This window comes from Dipodomys ordii, unplaced genomic scaffold (genome assembly GCF_000151885.1).
Source record: "Dipodomys ordii isolate 6190 unplaced genomic scaffold, Dord_2.0 Scaffold122, whole genome shotgun sequence".
Taxonomy (NCBI): domain Eukaryota; kingdom Metazoa; phylum Chordata; class Mammalia; order Rodentia; family Heteromyidae; genus Dipodomys; species Dipodomys ordii.
In genome coordinates this window covers 5,610,020-5,631,467 of record NW_012267338.1, presented here as the reverse complement: position 1 = coordinate 5,631,467, position 21,448 = coordinate 5,610,020, and the positions used below count along the sequence as shown (strand labels likewise).

Genomic DNA, 21,448 nt, shown 5'->3' with positions numbered 1-21,448 from the left:
ATAACAGTAGAGACCACAGTAGAGGTCAAACATACTATTCTTCTTGTTCTTTTATCATATTGTTGCTCCCTGGGAGGTGTTTTCCACAGAAGTTGCCTCCTTGTCCACCTTGTGAAATCTACTATCTCTTCCCTGCTCCTGGCCTAGATTCACATTTGATTAGTGTTAGGCAATATTACTTCCTTATCTACTTTGTTAGACTATACACACTGGTAGTTCTTAGGATTTTTTTTCATCTTTGAGATCAGACCCTTGAGTTCTGAGCCTGGAAAAATAGACAGCAATAAATGGAGCTGGTTTATTTTGCCTAGTCTTGACTACAAACAAAACATCTCACACAACACAAAACAAAAACTTCCATTTTGGAAAGTCCATATACCCATGAAACTAAAATTGCATAAATATCAGGCTGTTAATGTATATTACTAGTGGGTAATTTATCAAGGCCTGAAGTATGTGCAGTTAATTTTTTAAAGAGATCTTTGGGAATTTCTTCTGCAACCAAATCAATCAGCTGAGAAAGCATTATCAGACCTCCAGTGAGTTGCTTGCCAAAGCATTTTGCCATGTATGTAAAATAAATAAAATCAGAATCCAGGCAAATAAAAAAAAAGAAAACTCAAGCAAACGGGACTGAACACACACATTTGGAAAAGCTGCAATTCTTGTCCATGATTCTGGCAGTTGCAGGACTTGGAACAAAAATGCCAGAGTAGTTCTAAAGTTTTCAGTGCAGAGAGAGAGAGAGAGAGAGAGACTTCATTTCATGAGTGATTTTTCTGTCTGAAATGTTAGAAACAAGAAATATAAAACCACTCAACAAACTCTCTTAACTCTCTTAACTGAAATGATTATAATATACATAAACATGCTTACAATTTCCCTAGTGAAAGAAGAGAGAAATATCAAAAGAGCAAGGAGTGAATATTTACTCTCTCTAATACTACTGAGTTTCCCACAGAAGTTTGTGGAGAAGGTCTGATGAAATCCAAGGATACTGCACACAGATGGCGAGGGAAGCAGGTCTCTTTGAGGTCAGTAAGGAAATTTTGTTTGTAGGTGGTTTGGTTCTTATGAGCCCAGTGAGCTATTTTTAGTATCTGTGGCTCTTTGCAGAGAATATAGGTGAGTCAGCTGATTTAGAGGTAGAGAGGTAGATGTTTCTTTAGCCAAATAATATTAGGTTGCTTATTTTGAACATACTAAGGTCAAAGTCACTTTAGTGTAAGAAACTGGCCTCTCAGAGAAGATTTCATTAGGAATCCACTATACAAACCAAAGTGTTGGGTTTTCATTCCTGTCCAGGTGCTGAGATCACTTCTCAGCATAGAAGAAGCCTTTTGAAGACCAAGCGGAAGGTCAGAAGTTGAAATAATACCAGGTAGGGTAAAGGGTAAAGATCTCCGCCCCCCCCCCCATTGATCATTCCACAGCCAGGCTTTCTGGATAGAGAAGAAGCTTTCTATGAGGCGTATTGAGGACCCCAAGGGGTTGGGGATGTGGAGAGAGTGAGCCAATGAGCCATTCCACTATGTGGTGCAGCCTTTCCAGTTCCTCTGTTCCACGCCTCTTTCTACCCACATCCTGAATCCATCACCTGCCTGGGACCCCTCCTTCGTACAGAACAGCAGAGCTCATTAGATGAAAGACAGCTCCTAGTCCTTGGGCACTGAGCTTTTTAAGAATGCTTGTTTGATCTGTATTTCTAAGAACTGCTTAAATAGCAGTCAGTTTCCAGTGTGGCTGCTGTAGAAAGAGTGTGTCAAATGCATGTGGAGGATACGTTCCCTTCTGGAAGAATTACTAGGTGGAGTACTCTCCTGGTAGACCAACAAATGGATGGCATTGAACTTTTCCTGGTAGATTCAGGGTTGTTTCCAGGACTATCTGAGCGACAGCATAGTCAGGGTCTGAACCCTTACACTCTATGTGCTCAATGTAGAATGGGCAAAGATAAGCAGCTCAGAAGCAGAAAGATGGATGCTATAAACTACTGAAGGGCCATCCTCCCCCCACGGGAAAGATTCACTTTTCCCAGACAAACTTAAAAGTTGGTTCATGCTAGCGGACAAGGTAGGCCATTTTAGAAAACCCAGAGGAAGATAGAAATGCTCTGTACATCTTATTAATATGAATCATAGATAATAATGACATTGCTAAACTCTTGCCAAAGTGATAATGTGATGCAATGTAAGGGAATAATCTGTAAGATTCCAACTTCTTCACCTACATTTTTGAATTAGCAACTAATTTTGCCACCATAAGTCCTTAAATGTAGTCAACCTCACATTTTTCCACCTGAATTATGTATCCTGAAACTGCTAACAGAATTGTCATATAGGATGATGGCTGATTAATTATTTATTAATTATCAATATTTAATAAGTCATTAAATACATGTACATGTACATCTTGAAAATATTATATATTATATTTAAATAATATGTGATACAGGATAGTAAATTATATATTTTATATACTTATTAATAAAAACTCCATTGTAAAATGATCCATTAGTCTATGAATTCAAGCATCTTTCATTTTTCCTATGTATGGGACAAAGTATGTGTAGTTTCTTTGTTCTATATCATGAAAAACGATACAGTGTTTATTTACCCCCAACACACTAGGAATAAGCACAGGCTTACTGTAAATTTGTATGGCTAGCATTTCTTTCTGTTATTGTTGACTTCTAGCTGACAATAACATCCTCAAATGTGATATTTGGCATCTTTCAATGTTAAATGGCATCTTCAAATAATCCAATAGACTTCAACAGTGGAGTAATAGATTTTTATATTCCTACATCCTTTTTTTTTTTTTTTTTTGGATCCGGTCGTGGGGCCTGAACTCTAGGCCTGGGCGTTGTCCCTCATCTCTTCAGCTCAAGGCTAGCACTCTACCACTTGAGCCACAGCGCCACTTCCGGCTTTTTTCTTTTTTCTTATGTGGTGCTGAGGAATCGAACCCAGGGCCTTGAGCACGCAAGGCAAGCGCTCTACCACTGAGCCACCTTCCCAGCCCTATTCCTACATTCTTAACGATATCTGAAGAACTTCACTAATTCCATGACTTTCCCTGAGGATGACCAAATTGCTAAACAATCTGAGAAAGTATAATCAATCATTCCATCACAAAACTCCAAAGAGTAACCAAAAGCAGTCATTATTCAATTATGTACCTTAAAGTTCATAAGCTAGCCCTCAATTGACTTCCTAAGGTACCCTAGTGACAGAGGAAACTAAACACCAGAAAGTCCCTACTCATGCTTAACCTCAAACCCTCCAATTTCAGAGAAGCCTCTCATTTTGTCCTCAGAAAGTGGGCCATAGCTGGGCAAATCTTTATGTAATAATACTTTCTTCTTTCATTTCATCCTTTAGCTTTGTCTATGTAGAATTAAATATTAAATCCACTCAATTCTTATCCACAGGATCTATTACTTATTACGTTCTGATATTATCGAAGCCATATCTAGTATAAGGCTTGCACACTTTATAGACCTTAAAAATGGCTGTGGTATGGGGCTGGGAAGGTGGCTCAGTGGTAGAGCGTTTGCCTTGCATGCATGAGGCCCTGAGTTCGATTCCTCAGCACCACATAAGCAAAAAGAAAAAAGCTGGAAGTGGTGCTGTGGCTCAAGTGGTAGAGCGCTAGCCTTGAGCTGAAGAGCTGAGGGACAGCGCCCAGGCCCAGAGTTCAGGCCCCATGACCGGACCACCCCCCCCAAAAAATGGCTGTGGTAGCTTTGAAGGTCTTGGACAATAGGCTGTGATAACTAACTCACACCTGTAATCTCAGCTACTCAGGAGGCAGATTGGGAGGATGATGGTTCAAAGACAATCTAGGCATACAATTAGCAGGAATCCCCATCTTCAGCAAACAAGGAGAGCATAGTTTCCATCCTTGAAATTTCAGCCATGCAAGAGACATAGGTAGAAGTATTATAGATTGAGGCTGGCTCCAAGCAAAAAGTATCAAAGATTGGTGGAAAAATAACTAACAAACAAAAAAGGGCTGGGGATATGGCTTAAGTGGGAGAATGCGTATTTAACAAGCACAAGACTGATTCCAAACCCTTGTAACACACACACACACACACACTTGAACAATATTTACAGAACTACATGACTCTAGTCATTTTTATAATTAAACAGCAGTGTTACACATCAAGTTTGCAATTGTCAGATAAATTGTTCATTCTAAAATTGTCTTTATCCTCTGTTTTTTACCTAACATGCAAGTGTGCATGCATGTACACACACACACATACACACATGTATGCATGCCTTGGAGTAAATGGTCACATAGTTATCCTTAAACTTCATCTTATTTCCCATCACCTTGCTTAATTTGTCAAGGTCCTTATGCATTCTTACAGTGTAGTTCTAGGCAATAATCACCCCTACTCAATAGAGAGCAATCTGCATATTTAATAAGCCTACTTCCTATTCCATATTTCAAATCAACACTGAAAATGTTCATTAGTATCAAGACCCATGCAGACTGATGGAGAAAACTTTAGTCAATATACCCTTTGAGGCTGACATTGAACCATTGAGCGCTACTGTGCATCCGGCTGACTAACAAGCTACGATGTGATCATACATCTTCATGCTACAGAAAAGCACGGCCTAAATAAAATAACACGTGGATTCAAATGAGAAATCAATAGTAATTTGTAAGTTTTTTTTCCTCTGGAAGGTCCTTTGAAGAGCTCAAAACATTACTCACATGATCAAAATTTTTCAGGCACGGTGGAGGGGGGGAGAGGCGTGGAATGCTTAGGAAGAAGACTGAAGAAATACCAGTAAGCTAATTTAAGAGTCTATTCAACAATCTGGTGAAACATCACTGTCAGAGTAAAGTAGAAAGTAAGGTAGAGCTAGTGAATCTTGTAATGGATCAGACTAAAAGCAGAAGTGTTGGCATCTCAGAACAAAACAGAGCAAAAAATGAAGTGTCTCATAATAATTTAACATTTTCCTTCTTCCCAGAGTGCAGGTCTGTAGATTTCTTACAATCATCCCATTCTTTTTTTTTCTTTTAAAGAATGATTCAGAGAAATTATTCTCAATTTGCAATTAGGTGATATTTTCTTTTGGAGAGATTTCCATGCAAATTGGTATGAAATGTCCATCCTGATTCTGGGAGGTTTTATTAAAACTACTCAGAAAGCTGAAATCTGAGGATTGTGGTTTGAAGCCAACCCCAGGCGGGAAAGTCTGAGAGACTTTTATTTCCACTAAATTACAAAAGAAAGCTGGAAGTGAGCTGTGGTTCAAGTGGTAGAGCATTAACTTTGAGCTTAAAAGCTCAGGGACAGCTCCTAGACCCAGAGTTCAAGCTCTGGGACCAGCAAAAGATTAAAAAAAAAAGCTATTTTGAGACTAGAAATGCCCAAACTCTTCTGCAAATGTGTCTCCCCACACCTCAAATCAATAGCAAATGTTGAAAAATCAGCAGCACTTTCTCTAAACACACAATTTTTATATGACAAAAGAGATCAAAAGCTAGCCAGCTAGTAGAGATCCTATCTTTCCCCCAAAGCCTAGTCCTAGCCCTCATAATTTGATATTATCCAGTGCATCACACTCTTTTTTAACCTTTTAGCACTAGGTCTTGAGAAGGGAGTTGACTAGTGGTGTCTGTAGGTGTCTGAGTGGAGGAGAAAGCCGTCAAAATAAATGGACTATGTTTAGATGACAGGCACTCGCACTAAGAGGGTCAGAGGAGTAAGGAAGTGAAGCGGATTCTTAGGGCAGGGTGGAGGTTGGCCCTCCAAGACCGCTGGCAAAGGGAGAAGCTAGGAAAGGGAAGAGGAACTGGCAAAACACAAAACCATGTCTGTCTCTGTCTAGGACATTTTATGTAGATATCTGTGAGTTTGCTCTGATGAGGTTGCTCGGATCTGTCTTCATAAATGTGTAGCTCTGTACAGGATTTTACAATCGAACATCGGACATTGAAAAACAATTTAATCCCAGTGGTAGAGCCACAACCTGGACAGTAGAAGCAGCAGCAGCATTTTCTTGAAAGAAGGAACACTGAAGCTCAAAGTGGATTGTAAACTTCCTTCCCAGTAGAGGAAGGAGATCTGAAAAAGACTCAGGTCTTCAGTGGGCTGTAGCAGTGTCACCGCTCTGCACGCCTCTCCTGCTGGCCTCCCTCCATCACAGTTCTTCCTGCACGCACATCACCAGGGCCCCGCCTCGCATTCAGCCCACTTCCTCCATACCCAAGGCAGTACGGTAGTACAGGAGGGGAGAGGTATAATGCAAAAATTAGTGGCAGATAGAATTTCTGCATTCAGCAGACTTCAGATAAGGACAGAAAAGAACCAAAAACAAAAACCCAGACAAGAATCTACTTTCTGAAGTATTTAATAGGCTAGAGTGAGGAAGTAGAGGGGAGAAGAGAGAGAGAGAGAGGGAGAGAGAGAGAGAGACAGAGACAGAGAGACAGACAGACAGAGAGACAGAGAGACAGAGACAGAGACAGAGAGACAGAAAGACAGAGAGACAGAGACAGAGAGAAAGAGGAGAGAGAGAGACAGAGAGAAAGGAGAGAGAGACACAGAGAGAGAGAGAGAGAGAAAGTCAGAATCAACTTCAGTTTAACGGATTTAAAATATCTTCCAGAGAGAGGAAGGATTGATTTGTTTAGAAGGATTCAGGAAGAAGGCGATCACCTTGGGGGATGCAGGAGCTTTATGAGTTTGGCAGAGTTTTTTTGTCTTGGTGAACTGCTTGTAAACAGAAACTCTGCCAATGCTAATACAGCCCTGTTCCTGGGAGCCACAAATAAAGTAAGAGACAACTTTTAATTAAATGTTCAGTGAAGGGTGGCTTTGAGAGACCAACGTACTTCTTAGAGTTTTTGCTTTTGGTTTTTGTTTTGTGTTTGAAGATAAAGATCCTGACTACGACCTCTAGATGGCTGTGATGAACCTGAAGTATCAGTCACAGCAATGCTGCATAGCTGTCAGCCATGGAAACACAGAGGGACACAGGGCGAGGGGATGGGGTCTTCTTCTGTCTGCAGTACTCGTGAGTTCAGGATCTAAGCCTACACAATTCTGCACGGAAATGGAACATGAAAGCAGCATGGATGAGGCCTAGCTCACTTCAACCAGCTTGAATCTTGCTGATCCCAATAAAGCGGGCACTTCCCTACTGAGAGCTCTGAAATAGGCTTGCACACAGAAGAGCGAGTGAGCAAGACAGTGGGAAATGAGGGGTGATGCCATGTTGGCGTACGTTCTCATGTGGAATGATAGCCCAAAGAAATCACTTTCACATTGATGATTTTTTTTGGTGGGGGAGGGGGATTGTTTTTTTATTTCAGTTCTGAGGCTTCAACAAAGGGCCTCACCCTAACGCTTGGCTCTCTTTGCTCTAGGCTGATGATCTAGACCCTTTGAATCACAACTCTACTACAGACTTTTGTGGATCAATTGGAGCTAAGTCTCATGGACGTTCCTGCCTGAGCTGACTTCAAACCATGATCCTCAGACTTCAGCTTCCTAAGTAGCTGGATTACAGTCGTGAGCCACCGTGTGTGTGTGTATATGCATATATATATACACACACACACACCTATGCATATATATACCTGTATATGTATGTATACAGTCCATCAGGTTTCATATTATTAAGTTAGACTGAAGAAATCATTTCTCATTTATTCAATGAATGAATATTACTTGTAATAAATTATGCGCTAGGTACTTAATGAAGTCCTACTTAAAGCTTGAAGTTGGCACAAAGGTTTTTAAAACAGTCTTCCAGAACATGTACCTTAACTGGGAAAGTAAAGAAAACAGTAATATGTCCACATAAGGGCAGAAAGAGAGGAGGGAGGGGCAAAGTCGGGCAATGTGAATTCCTGCTTTTGAAATCATACTACAATAACTGAAGATGTAACCGTAGAAGCTGAGTGAGTTGGCACATCCCTTTAATCTCAACAGTAGGGAGACAGGAGCAGAAGGGCCAAGTTATCTGTGAAGGTCTAGAGACACTTGCTCAAAAAAATAAAAAAGAACAAAAGAAACATAACAAAAGAACACAAAAGAGCCACAACAACAAATCCCAAGATGCAACAGCTGTAGAAAACTGCATGCCAACGACGTAATACTTCTGTGTTTTTACAACTTCCTTTACAACTTCTTGAGAAAGATTATTTCAAAATGAAGTATTAAAAGAATGCTTGTGTAAATGTGAACAGAACTATCTAAAATGTAATAGTCCATGGATTATTAATGATTTGTCTTTCAACTTTTTAATCTACTTTCTTATTTTCTAAAGTTAGCCCTGCATGGCATTGAAATTCCAGTTGAGTAAAAGTAACTTTGATTTCTTTGTTGATGGCTCAAGGCTAAAACTAAGTGGAAAAATGGGTCCACAAACATCAGAGCTTGAGATACAACTTTAGTGCAAAATTGCATCTGAAAAGCAGCATAATAAGAGTGATTTTCCTCATATTAGTAACTAACTCTTTTCTTTTTCAGTTATATAGCTAGGAGTCAGTAAAACCACATCTGTTTTGAAAATCTCTTCTTAAAAAAATAAACCGTTGTGAAGTACCTGCATTCACGATAAATGAAAATGCTACACCAGATATATAAATTTTTAGTGCCAAATGTTCCTTGTCACCCTTAATCTTCTTATAGTCTCAGATTAAATGGCCCTAGGAACAAGAAGATATGTGGATGGGGTTTATCTCAAGTAGAGGCATAATTAGTTAATGCCAACTACGCTCCTTTACTAGTTTTCCATATATGGTTACATTTTCCCTTCTCTCCATTCTTCTCTCCACAAATAAAAATTCTTCCAAAAAATGATCTCACTCTTGATTATACACAGGAACCATTCTCAAAGTCCCAATAAGTTTATATGCCCTGCAGTATTCAGCTCCACTTCCCTTTTTAATCCAAGAGAACCTGCCCAGGTGTCTCAACTCTCTTTGGCTTCTGGTTTTACAACCAAACTTGATTTGCTTTACAGTTCTCAGCCTTGACAGCACAACAGTACAATGTAGCACAGAGAAAACTAACAAATGCTCAATATTCTTATCCCTTTACAAATGTAGACATATATGGATACAAAAATCCTATTATTAGTAGGCTAGGGAAATCGAGTTTCTTCTAGTGAAGGGATATTTATGAAGTTGTGGGTATTTTCTTGAAAAGTTGTTTCATTTAGTTTGATTCAGTGGTGGCATTAGCTCAATATTTGTTTAGTTCAGACTCAAGCATGACAGAGAATGCCAAAACTATGGTAGTGGGGGACATCTTTGAATGGACCAGGACTAAAAAATACTCATAGCTAATTTTTTAAAATGTGAAATTAGTTAACTTTTTGAAAATTACACAAATTGCTGCTCATAAGCTAATAATGATGATGTTATGATCTAGGCTGTTTTCCTTTTGATGTTGTTTTTGCTGTTGCTGATTTGTGTGTCTAGGGTGCTGGGGATCAACCACAGGGCCTTGTATATGCTGGGCAAGTCCTCTGATGCCAGTCCCAAGCCCTGCTCCTGCACAGGTGCCTGTGCAGCATTTATGCTCCATTTCACCATTGCCAGCTCACGCTGAAGATCAATTATATGTATATATATATATATGTATATATATGCACTTACACATGTATATATATATATTATATTTTCTACTTACATGTATTTATCTTTCAGTAGGATGAAAAAGCCCAAAGTGCCATTGGATTCTTATAGGAATAGCATTTTTCCCCCTTAAAAAAGTGAATGTCTTGGTACTGCCTAGCCTTGCTGTGTTCACAGGTGTATCATCTCATATGTGGTACAGGTGTCATGTCATAGCAGATCATATTTATGTTCTGCTCTTCCCATCATTGAAGGGAGATGAAAATTAAACTCAGGAGTTGTCTTATACAGGAAAAACCCATTTTCAGGTTTTTATTTTATTGTATTGCAATGGCATGTTGTTCCTACCAGATTAGATACCAACTGATATCTAATTCTGCAAAGGGGGTAAAGTTTTGTAAATTGTATTGAGTTTCCTTCATCATATGCCAGTGATTAACATTTGTAATCCTGTCTAATCAAGAGGAGGGAATCTGGGGGATTGGAGTTCTAAGCCAGAGCCAGGATAGAAAAGTCCAAGAGACTCTATCTCCAAAATAAACTAACTAAAAGTAGGACGAGAGGTCTAGCTCAAATGCAAGAGTTGCAGCAAAGTAATCAAGCCAAAGAATTGGCAAGCACTGAGTTCAAGTGCTCATATTAACAAAATAAGTATTGTGCTGCCTAAGAACCCATCTATGGGATTTCTCCCACTAAGCGATAAGATTTTTTTTTTTTGCCAACCATCTGTTCTAAAGGAACTAATTTTTCTTTTTTCTCTCAGTGACATACCATTAATCCTCTCTGTCCTTATTGTTCTGGAGAAGAAACTTTGACTTTGGGAAATGAAGATATGCTTCCTATATAGGTTTCCTGATGGCCTAGCAAAAATTGGACTGAGAAAGGTTCATTAACAAGTGTGGCTTGATTTAGTGACGGGAAAAATCTTATGAATATAAGTGATTAAAAAGCATGACACCGAATAGTACCATGAAAAGTGTTTCTGTATTTTCCAGGAAATGTTAGAATTCTTCAAGAAACATAGGCAAATGGAACTTTGTATGTTTTCAAGAAATATCGCAGGCAAATGTTTAGCCACTCAGCTGAGGCATGAAATTAGGAGATTTCTGGGAATTTGGGAGCAAATGAGACTTCTTTTCACTTATTTGGCTTTGATGCTTCCCTTCCAAAATTATTCCAGTGATAATTCGAGAAGGAAGCAGAGATTTATCGTACACACCAATGCCTTTAACAATGCCAGTTGGCACTGAGAAGGAGTAACTTTTACAGAATGTGTGCTCAATCGGAGAATTATTCTTGAGGGAATGATCAGTGGAAATCATCACTTTTCTATTCAGCTTTACTTTTTTTTTTTTTTTTAGAGAAACCTGGGGACATACACATTTTAAAATGGCTTCTACTCCCATTCTCATAGTATAGAAGTCAAGATACTGGGAGGAAGGAAAGGAGGAAAGAAATTAGGGCAGAGGAGTAAATTTGTTCGAAATGTATTGTGGGACACTGTAGAAATATCATAATAGAAGTCCTGCTTATTACAAAGGTATGATAATTCAAACTAAAGAAGAGAAAGTATGGATACAAACGGATGCAGGTCAATAATATAGTGGCTAAATGGCTAGATACGTGCACACATTCTAAAGTCTATAAATTCAGAGAAACAGCAGATCAAGAAACTTATAGGACTCATCAATCGATCAGGAAAAGACTTCAGAGGGGAAGACTACACATTAGCATTAGATTAATGTACATTGGTTATGCATTAGACCTCCAGCTTATGAGACTGACTGAGCATTTAACTCTCAATATACTTCTTCTTCCAAAATAATAGTACTCATCACAAGGGTTATTGTAAAAAATAAATGCAATGATAGATGTAATATGCTTAACATCCGGCTTCTAATAATGTTAGCCATAATTTTTGTTTATGGCTATGATTATTATTGTGGTTTATTACCAAGACAGTTATTGTACTTAAAATGTTCTTTATTTACAAATTCGTGAAAGCCAGATGTCAAGATTTTTAGCTCTAATTATACCCAAACTGTAACAAGTTAAACATTGACAACAAGTATGCTAATAAGGTAAGCATTCCATTTTAACCTACAAAGAGCTATTTTGCCATTTATTATTTGCAACAACATGGGTTAATCTGTAAACCATTACTCTAGGTGAAGTGATCCAGATATAGAAGAACAATTAGTATATGACTTATAAAGAGAATCTAAAACCTCAAATTCCTCAAAGGAGGGGGCATAAGAATGGCTTCCAAGGGGTGTGGAATGGTAAAAATGAGGAGATATTGGCCAAACTTTCAACTTTCAGATGACCGTGGGGAGGGAGGGTGTCTAATTCATAGCATGAGGGGTGATGGATGTCTTAATGTGATTCTGGCAGTTATTATAAAATATATAATACATACATATATATCTTTATGGTTAAGTAAATACTTTTCATTTATTGAAAAATATTGGTTGGACTCATCAAAAACTCTTTGAGTAGCAAATATCAGTTATAGGCACACTTAGCTCATGTTGGGATATAGGCCCACAGAACTAGCCCAACACAAAAGTCAGTGCTTTCCTCAACCAGCAGAGAATTTGGAGACCATGATCATTTACATCCTCATCCTTAGCAATCAGTAAGGCACATCTTTTGTAATGTTTTTAAAAGAAAGTATTACAGGGTGCCAGTAGCTTATGCCTGTAATCTAGCTACTCAGGAAGCTGAGATCTGAGGATTGTGGTTCAAAGCCAGCCCGGGGAAGGAAAGTCTGTGGCTGACTCTTATCTCTGATTATCTATCTATCTATCTATCTATCTATCTATCTATCTATCTATCTATCTATCCATCTATCCATCTATCCATCTATCTATCATCTATCCATCTATCTATCTATCTATCCATCCATCTATCCATCTATCCATCCATCTATCTATCTATCTATCTATCTATCTATCTATCTATCTATCTATCTATCTATCTATCTATCTATCTATCTATCTATCTATCTATCTATCTATCTATCCATCTATCTATCTATCTATCCATCCATCTATCCATCTATCCATCCATCTATCTATCTATCTATCTATCTATCTATCTATCTATCTATCTATCTATCTATCTATCTATCTATCTATCTATCTATCTATCTATCTATCTATCCCTTCTGGCTATCTAGCTATTTATCTATCCATATCAAAAAATGCTGGATATGGAGTTGAGGCTCAAGAGGTAGAGTGTTAGCCTTCATCAAAAAAGCTCAGGGTCCATGCCCAGGCCCTGAGTTCAAGCCTTCAAACTGGTGCATATACACCAAACAAGTACCATTCAGAAGTTCAAATGTCTGAAATGAGATCTGGTGTGGCAAACTTAGAATACAGGTTCAAGAGCTAGAAAGATTAAAGATCTAGTCTTCACTCAGTTACTTAGGAATTGTGTGGCTTAGTATAATTTCTTTTTCCTCCAACTTACAGTTTTGCTATTTGCAAAGTGAGTTAATGATAGTATGTATTTAGAAGATGGCTAAGAGGATTAACTGAGCCAAGGAGTATAAAACAGTTAACATAAAGTTGGGTATCATATAAATGATCAATAAATGTTAGCGGTTATTTCCATGGCATTACTAATTTCATTGAATTTCTTTTAGGCGGTTGCAGCCATGTTCATGATTGCTAAAAGTACAGTGCTGATGGGGTCACTAGTTTAATCTTTGGAGATTTCTTTTTGTACCATTTATAAATTTATTCAGCCCATAGAACTGGCTATAAAGGGAATAAACTTGGAAAGTGAAATTTTTGTACTGAAGGGATAACAAAAAAAATCACTTGAAGAGCATGACTCCATGAGAGAAATTAGAAGAAACATCATTTTCATAAATGGAGAAAATAATGGAATGTCAATTAGCATTACTGGCTCAATTTGGGGGGGGGTGGCTTCAATTTTTATAAGCAAATTGAAGAAAAACACCCTAGTCTTTATATAGAGAATTAACACATGCTTTTATCTTTTAGTATTATTCTACAATAGTTGAATGTCTACTAACGGACTTCATTTACACATTTTTGAAGGCAAGAAGAACTTTCATGCTTTCTTTTAAAGAAAAATTAAACCCTCAAGAAATTCTTTGCCATAGATAATTGTCCTCAGTTTGAATTGTAAGCCTTATGAGAAATAAATGTTCAGCTTTAAAACATATGAAAACTGTCTTATTTTTGAATGAAAAAAGCATTCTCAGGGCATGATTAAATTCTTAAAGCAGAGAAATGTGTTTCAATAGGAAAAAAAATGTGTTATGTTGCTGTTATAGCATGAACCATAGAGGCAAGATTGGCCATCACCAGTCAAATGCCTTGGAGCTCCAAGGGCCCATGGAAAGGCATTTGTAAATTCAGGCATTGCCTTTGGTAGCATCTAGATTTTAAGTAAGTGTGCTACACCAATGATCATGTCCCACCATTGCAACTATTGATGAAGAAACGGCACCAATATTGACCATAATCATAATGCAAGAAGCAACCAGAATGTAATGACTGAAAACACTAGGTTCTTTCGTTCACAGACCTCCTCTTCTCTCGTTTCTCTCTCTTCCCTTCCCTCTCTCCTTTTTTTCCTGTCTCTAGCTCCCTCCTCTCCCTTTCTCTGTAACCTCTCACTCTCCAGGATGTGCTTTGTGTTTGGCTCATTCAGCTGTGTGGATTCAACTATTTACTCTGACAGCATGCAATGGGACACAGATGAAAGCAAAGACATTTTGTTTTTCATAGAACTCAGTGGTCCTTCCTTTTGCTCAGTGCTTCCCAGACACAGTCATTGTAGAGGTTGAAATGCTGAAAATGTGTTATGCTTCCAGGAAAATGTGGAAAGCAACTTCCTAATTATAAACAATATTATGTTTTACAAAACCACTGAATCAAGTCTTTTTTCAGGAGGAGGTTGTGAATTCTCTCTCTCTCTCTCTCTCTCTCTCTCTCTCTCTCTCTCTCTTCTCCTCTCCCCCCCCACATCCTTGTATGCTTACCTCAGCTTTTTCAATCAAGTCTGGTGTTCTACCAATTGAGCCATACCTCTGCTTCTGGCTTTTTGGTAGGTAAGTGGAGATGAGTGTCTCACAGACTTTCCTGTTGAGTCTGGCTTTGAAGTGCAATCCTCAAATCTCAGCCTACTGAGTAGCTAGAATTGTAGGAGTGAGTTGCAGATTCTCAGCTGTGTCAATTTCTTATTAGATACTATATCCTTATTCTCAGATAGCCACTGACAGCTTTCCTAGTGCTGGGTGGCTAATGGAATCTTTGTCTACTTACTGGATGGAGCTTTCGATGCGGGTGATGGTGAGGAAAGCGGCCAGGTTTGCTGTGTAGGATGAGATGACAATCAAAGCAAAGAGCCACCATGCCCCCATCATCATCCGGGTGGCCAGGGTGGTATACGGGACTTCCCCACCTGTGGGGGGAAAAAGCAAACAGGAAATGAATATCAGCAGCTTTTATTGAGAATCTAAGGTCATTCACACTCAGTCAACACATAACTTGAAGGAGTGAGAAACCTTTCTATTTAACATCAGCCTGGATTGCTATACATTTACTACGGCCTATTGGAATCTGTCTTCTGAGAAATATGTCAGACAGTAAAAAAAAAAGAGCATGACAAATACTTAATATAGTATGTTTAAAGGATAACTTTTCCTCCTTCCTGCACAGTTATAGAATGAAGTACACTCTGACTATATTCACAGACGTACACATTGTTATGAGGGCTTGATTATTCAGTAGTTACAGGTTATGTTATGGATGCTTTGGTTTGACCATAATACCCTGCATGCCTATTGGAAAAGGTCATAATCAAATCTGTTTCACAAATAGAAAAGTTTGCTATGTGTATATGTAACACAACTTGTTGGCTTTCTAGTTAAAGAGCATCGGAAGGATTATAGTTATGTGATTTTCTAAATGTGAACCTTTCATGATCTTAGGGTTGTATCTACTGCTGACAGCTTTAAGGCATCCCATTTGCCTTTCTCAACTTAAGTGCGTGGCCACTCTTAAAGTCTTGTTGTAGAATCCATCTTCCCATCCTTTAAATTCTAGAATATTCTTGTCATTGGTCTTTACAGTGCTTCCGTTTTCTGTCTACATCCTGGGTAATCTTGACCAGTTCCTTGACTTTGGATAACCAATATGGATAACATTCAAATTTGTATTTCTAGGCCTACGCCTTTAAATCACTATAAACCTGTACACAATTTTCACTTATAACATGATGAGGATCTCCAACCCATCACATCTAAATTCCTTTTACTCCCTAAATTAACCTTATCAACACAGTCCAATGCATCCAAGGAAATATTAACACCCTTATTTCACTTCATTTCTCAGATCAAAACCTGAAGCATTTTCCAACATGTAACAATTCCTGTCATCTTTACCTTGAAATCAACCCTCTCAACCCTACTTCTACCACTGACCCTCAACACCCAGTCATTGACTTTTGGTTGTAGGTTGTATGACTGAACATCTTCTATGGTTTTCTTATTTACATTCTGGAAAGTTCCAACAGTAGCCTTTCATAACTATGTTCATAAAAAAAATAAAATCCTAGCATGGTATTCTCTTGATCAAACTTTACATGTTGAGTAACATATTATTTGTCCTACATGTTTCAGCCTAAATTGTATACTTCCAAAATCCACGTGATTAACTCCAATCCTCAATGTAGTAGTACTGAAAGATAAGACTTTTTTTTTTTTTAATCTTTGGGCCTGGGCACTATCCCTCAGCTCTTTAGCTCAAGGCAAGTGCTCTACCACTTGAGTCACAGTGCCATTTCCAGATTTTTCTGTGTATGTGGTACTGAGAAATCAAACCTGGGGCTTCATGCATGCTGGACAAGCACTCTACCACTAGGCCACATTCCCAGCCCAAGATAAGACTTTTTAAAGAAGTAATTAGGGCAAAGATGAACTCATAAAAGTGTAGTCCTTTTCCAACATGACTGGTGTCATTAAAAAAAGCAGGAGAAGCTGGGCATCCATGGCTCATGTCTGTAATCCTAGCTACTCAGGAGCCGAGATATGAGGATAGTGATTGAAAGCCAGCCCATGAGAATCTTATCTCCAGTTAACCACCAGAAAACGGGAAGTGGTGCTGTGACTCAAGGGGTAGAACACTAGCCTTGAGCTGAAGAGCTCAGGGACAGCACCTAGGCCCAGAGTTCAAGCCCCTTGATGATAAACAAACAAACAAACAAACAAAGCAGAAAAGACAACAGGATTGCATATGCACAGAGGCTCTGGCCTCAGAGACAGAAAGAATGCTAGACTATATGCTAAAGGGAAACTGCTCAAAGTTTAATCTTTAGTTTCCAGGCTCTTGGTTTGTAAAGAGGTAAATCTCTCTTGTTAAACCAAGAAGTTCATGGATCTTTTGTTTTGGCCACCCTGACAACCTAATACATGCTGAATATGATATACAAATGAACTTTCTAAAAGAAATTAGGCTTATACTCAATAAATAAATTAGGGCGATGATACTATTCTCAGAGTCAATTGATTATATTATCTCAGGTATAATTTTGCTCTAACCATTAGTTCTCACTGTGCAATATGTTCACTTTTTAAAAATCTTTGTTATAAAGGTGATGTACAGAGGGGTTAGTTACATAAGTCAAGAATATATTTCTTTTTGGACAATGTCAACCCTTCCCTTGCTCTCTCCCACCAAGAAGTTGTATAGTTCATGTCCAATATAGTATCTAAATATGCCAATTTTAAAATCTAGTGTAAACAGCCCTTTTGGTTATGTTCTGAGCTATTTTGCTAACGTAAGGTACACAGAATAGACTAACCTCTGATATCTGAAACGTATTTCTTTATGTAAGCAGTTATAACGCATTTTAGATACTTTCTTCTTGAAAGCCAAAGGAAAAATTTCACCCTGCTTTTAAAAGATGAAAGGTAAGGGATATTTATTTTTAAATCCGCACGAAGATTTCCTGAGCAAAATAACTAACGGAACAAAGAATAGCCACATGTGAACATGGTGATAGCTACAGAAAGAAAGTGTGTGAATTACAAATGTAAGCTTATGGCTGAGAAGGCTAATTAGAACTTTGTTTCCTTTAACCTTGGTAAGTTGGTTTCATGTATCCGAAACAGTATTTGTGGAGTTGATTCATCTGTCGTTTATGATGTACAATTTTGATAGTCACAATATTCATAGGGAATCCCAATAAAATGCTCTTTTACGTGGTATCTGAGCATTCAAATGAACTATTAAATACAATTGGGATTTTTTAAAAAACATATATTTGCATTATTATTATTAAGGTGTTGTGTAGAGGGATTACTATTTCCTAAGCCTGGTGATAAGTACATTTCTTTTTTGGACATCATCCTAAAATTGAGATCTTGACTTACCTATCTAGGACTCTTGGCATAACACAACTCACAACATCCTTCTGCTGATGTCAACAATAAGAATTGAAAACCCAACCCATCAAACCAAACCAAACAGACTATAGAAAGCGTTTGCAATGGGTCTACCTGTATCCCTATTTAAACGATTTGTTTTTTCCCTTCCCCTCCACAAATTATACTGACATCAAATGAGATGTACAAGTCGTTATGTCGAAAATGAACTTTACAACTTGGGTGGGATGGCGGGGGGGGAGGAGGATTGGGTGGGGGGGGAGTAGGATGGCAAGGGATGGGAAGGAGGAGGCTACAATGCTTGATAAGAAATGTAGTCATTATCTTGCCCATATAATTGTAACCCCTCTGTACAGTTTTTTCACAATTAAAAAAAACAAAAAAGGAAAGTATTTGCAGAGCAAAAGATACAGTGAAAATAATTTGAAAAGTACATTGTTTGGAGGAGATATTTCAGAAACTAGATCTTGTGTTAGTGTCAGCTTTTTTCCTCAGCATCATATGCTAAAAAAGAGGAAGTTAAGTACTTATGCATTATGTGATTCTTTTGTTTCTTTTGTATGTCCTTCCTACAAGGTATAACCCCTGTTTTCACTGTATCTGATTCCGGTGTCTGTATCTTGTATATAAATTTTTATAATTTGGGGAGGGGAAGGGAAATAACAAAATGCTTAAATAAGGATACAGGTTGACCCATTGTAACAATGAGATATACAAGACATTATGTTGAAAACAAACTACAATTTCGGGGGAGGGGGAAAGAGAAGTTGGGGAGGTGGTAGGGGAAAAGCAAAGGAGGTAATAATGCTTGATAGGAAGTGTATTCATTATCGTATTCATGTAACTGTAATCCGTCTGTACAGTATTTTTACAATAAAATATATATGAATAAAGAGGAAGTTAAAAATAAAAAGATATTGGGAAATAAACAATGCTTCTCTCTGCAAGAGAATAGATGGTAAAAAAAATTAGGACCTGAAGTTCATCTAGATGGTAGGATTAAAAACATTCATATGCTTAGAAATTGATAAATATAATTTGATTGAGTTTAGATAAAAACATTTAAAAATATATGAGAAATGAAAATTATAAATGAAATAACATGTTTTGGAAAGGATAATAATATATTCCATGTCAAAATTCGATTTTATCTTTCCTTGTTATTGGTGTTTCCAACAAAGTCTCAGGCTAACCTTGAACTCACAATCCTTCCTTCCTCTACATTCAGAGTACTGGAATTACAGATGTACACCACCATGTCAGCCCTACAAATTTTGGGTTGATAGAAAATAGTTAAATTTCTGTTTAGAGGGAATTTGATTTCATGTAATGTGTAAGAAGCAAAGGCAAGAAAAGAATGAGCTGCTTAGCAATTTTAGAAAGTTAAAAAAAAATCCCTCCACACCAAATCTAAAATTTATGTATGGCCAAAAAATATAGCAGAGAGGCCTGATCCAACAAAAATTTGCTTCTTTGGGGAAAACAAAACAAAAAGCAATGGTCATTAAATCTAATCAAGACATCAGATAATGACATGCAAAGATACAACAATAGGCAGATTATAGAAAAATAATAAGAGAATCCTAAATATAATTGCATGTAAAATTTTTGAAAATGGGGATGATAATAAATCCTCAGAAATATTTTTGCTATAATCAGTAGAAAATATGGTCTTATAACTATTATAGATGCTGAATCCATAATTCAAATTTGCCCATCAGAAGAATTCAATACATGTGGCCTTATTAGAAAAATCTACCAACACATTAGAATAATTAACTCTAAAATTGCACGAATTCTTCTTGAGACTGGAAAAAAAACCCACACAAGACATTTCCATTCTTTTCTTTTTTAAGGCATAGGATTCACTAACAAAACCTGGCAAGGTCATTCTAATAAAAAATAAATTTCAAACCAATGTCTTGTGATTATTAATACAAAAACAATAGGTTGAAAATAGAAGAAATAAAAAAGTTATCTGCTTGGATTTATTATATGAAAGCAAGTTTGGTTTGACATTCAAAATCAGTTACGATAGTTCATTAATTGAGCACTAAAAGGGAGAAAATGAAATAACGATCTACCTTAGTACAGAAAAGGTACAGGGAGAACTCAATGCTTGATAGTAAAAATGAGCAAAACAAATGCAGGCAAGTAGTGAAAAAGAAAATCTCTTTCCCTTCTCTTAAAGAAAGCTTTTATAAAAACTAGACTTTTAACAAATAAAGATTTCAACTATTTTCTATTTAACATTGATTTGCATGTGCTAAATAAGAATAAAAAATAGAAACAATTTTAAAAATTGGAAAGAATGCAATGAAAGCTATTGATCAGAGATATTATGAACACATATATAGAAAATCTAAGAAAAAATTACTGAAATTATTATTATTATTATTGGTGGGTCATGGGGCCTGAACTCTGGGCCTGGGCACTGTCCCTCAGCTATGCAGCTCAAGGTTAGTGCTCTACCACTTGAGCCACAGCACCACTTCCGGCTTTTTCTGCTCATGTGGTGCTGAGGAATCAAACCCAGGGCCTCATGCATGCAAGGCAAGTACTCTACCACTGAGCCACCTTCCCAGACCTAAAAATTATTATGTTGACATAGAAAATATTTCTCTGATGTTGAACTAATCAAAAAGTATAAATTTGTATATGGAATAAATCCTTAAATATAAAATTAAGTGTATATATTACCTGCAATAACATTAAAATGATTAAAACTTGAAGAACAAATGCATTTAAATATTTAAAGACCTTTATTGGAAAACTTACTAAAAAGAATAAACAAATGGGTGGAGATAGAAGATTTATTGATTAAAAGACTTACAACACTATAAATTCTCTTCCTATTGGTGTATAGATTTAGTCAGCAAAGTGTCAGTTATAATTCAAGGTGTTCTCTGTTTCTCTCTGCCTCTCTTTGTCTCTGTCTGTCTCTCTCTCTGTCTCTGTCCCTTTCTCTCTCCTTTGTATGTGTATATCTCAATGTAAAATTCATATAAATTGCAAAAGTCTAAAAATAGCCAAACTACTGCTCAAGATAAAACAACTCTGGTTCTAGCTGACTGTTGCTTTTTACAGTAATTAGACAGCTTATACTTGCACAAGGGCAGAACAAATAGATCAATGGAAATTATCTATGCATGTATATATGCACTTCAATCTATACTGGCTGAATTACAATGCTATACAGAAATGAAAGCTTTTCATTAAAAGTAGCAGGTCAATTGTAAATAGGTATAAAATACTGCAACTTTCTTCTAACTATATTACACATAAAAACAATACCAAGTTGCTTACAGTTGTGAACATAGAGGAAAACCAACAAAATGTCTTGAAAAAATATAGGGGAATATAGCCACAAATTTGAATAAATAAATGTTTTTCACCTAAGCA

At 37.3% G+C, this 21,448-nt stretch overlaps 1 protein-coding gene across 2 annotated transcripts in view; it reads right to left on the bottom strand.

Annotated features, from left to right (window-relative positions):
• Nucleotides 1-21,448, bottom strand: part of Grid2 (glutamate receptor, ionotropic, delta 2) — a 1,023,751-nt gene that overhangs the window by 180,535 nt on the left and 821,768 nt on the right. For both annotated transcript variants that reach the window (XM_013029731.1, XM_013029732.1), the window contains one exon: nt 14,925-15,063. In XM_013029731.1, coding sequence (XP_012885185.1) covers nt 14,925-15,063 — 139 coding nt within the window. The remainder of the gene's footprint in view (nt 1-14,924; nt 15,064-21,448) is intronic.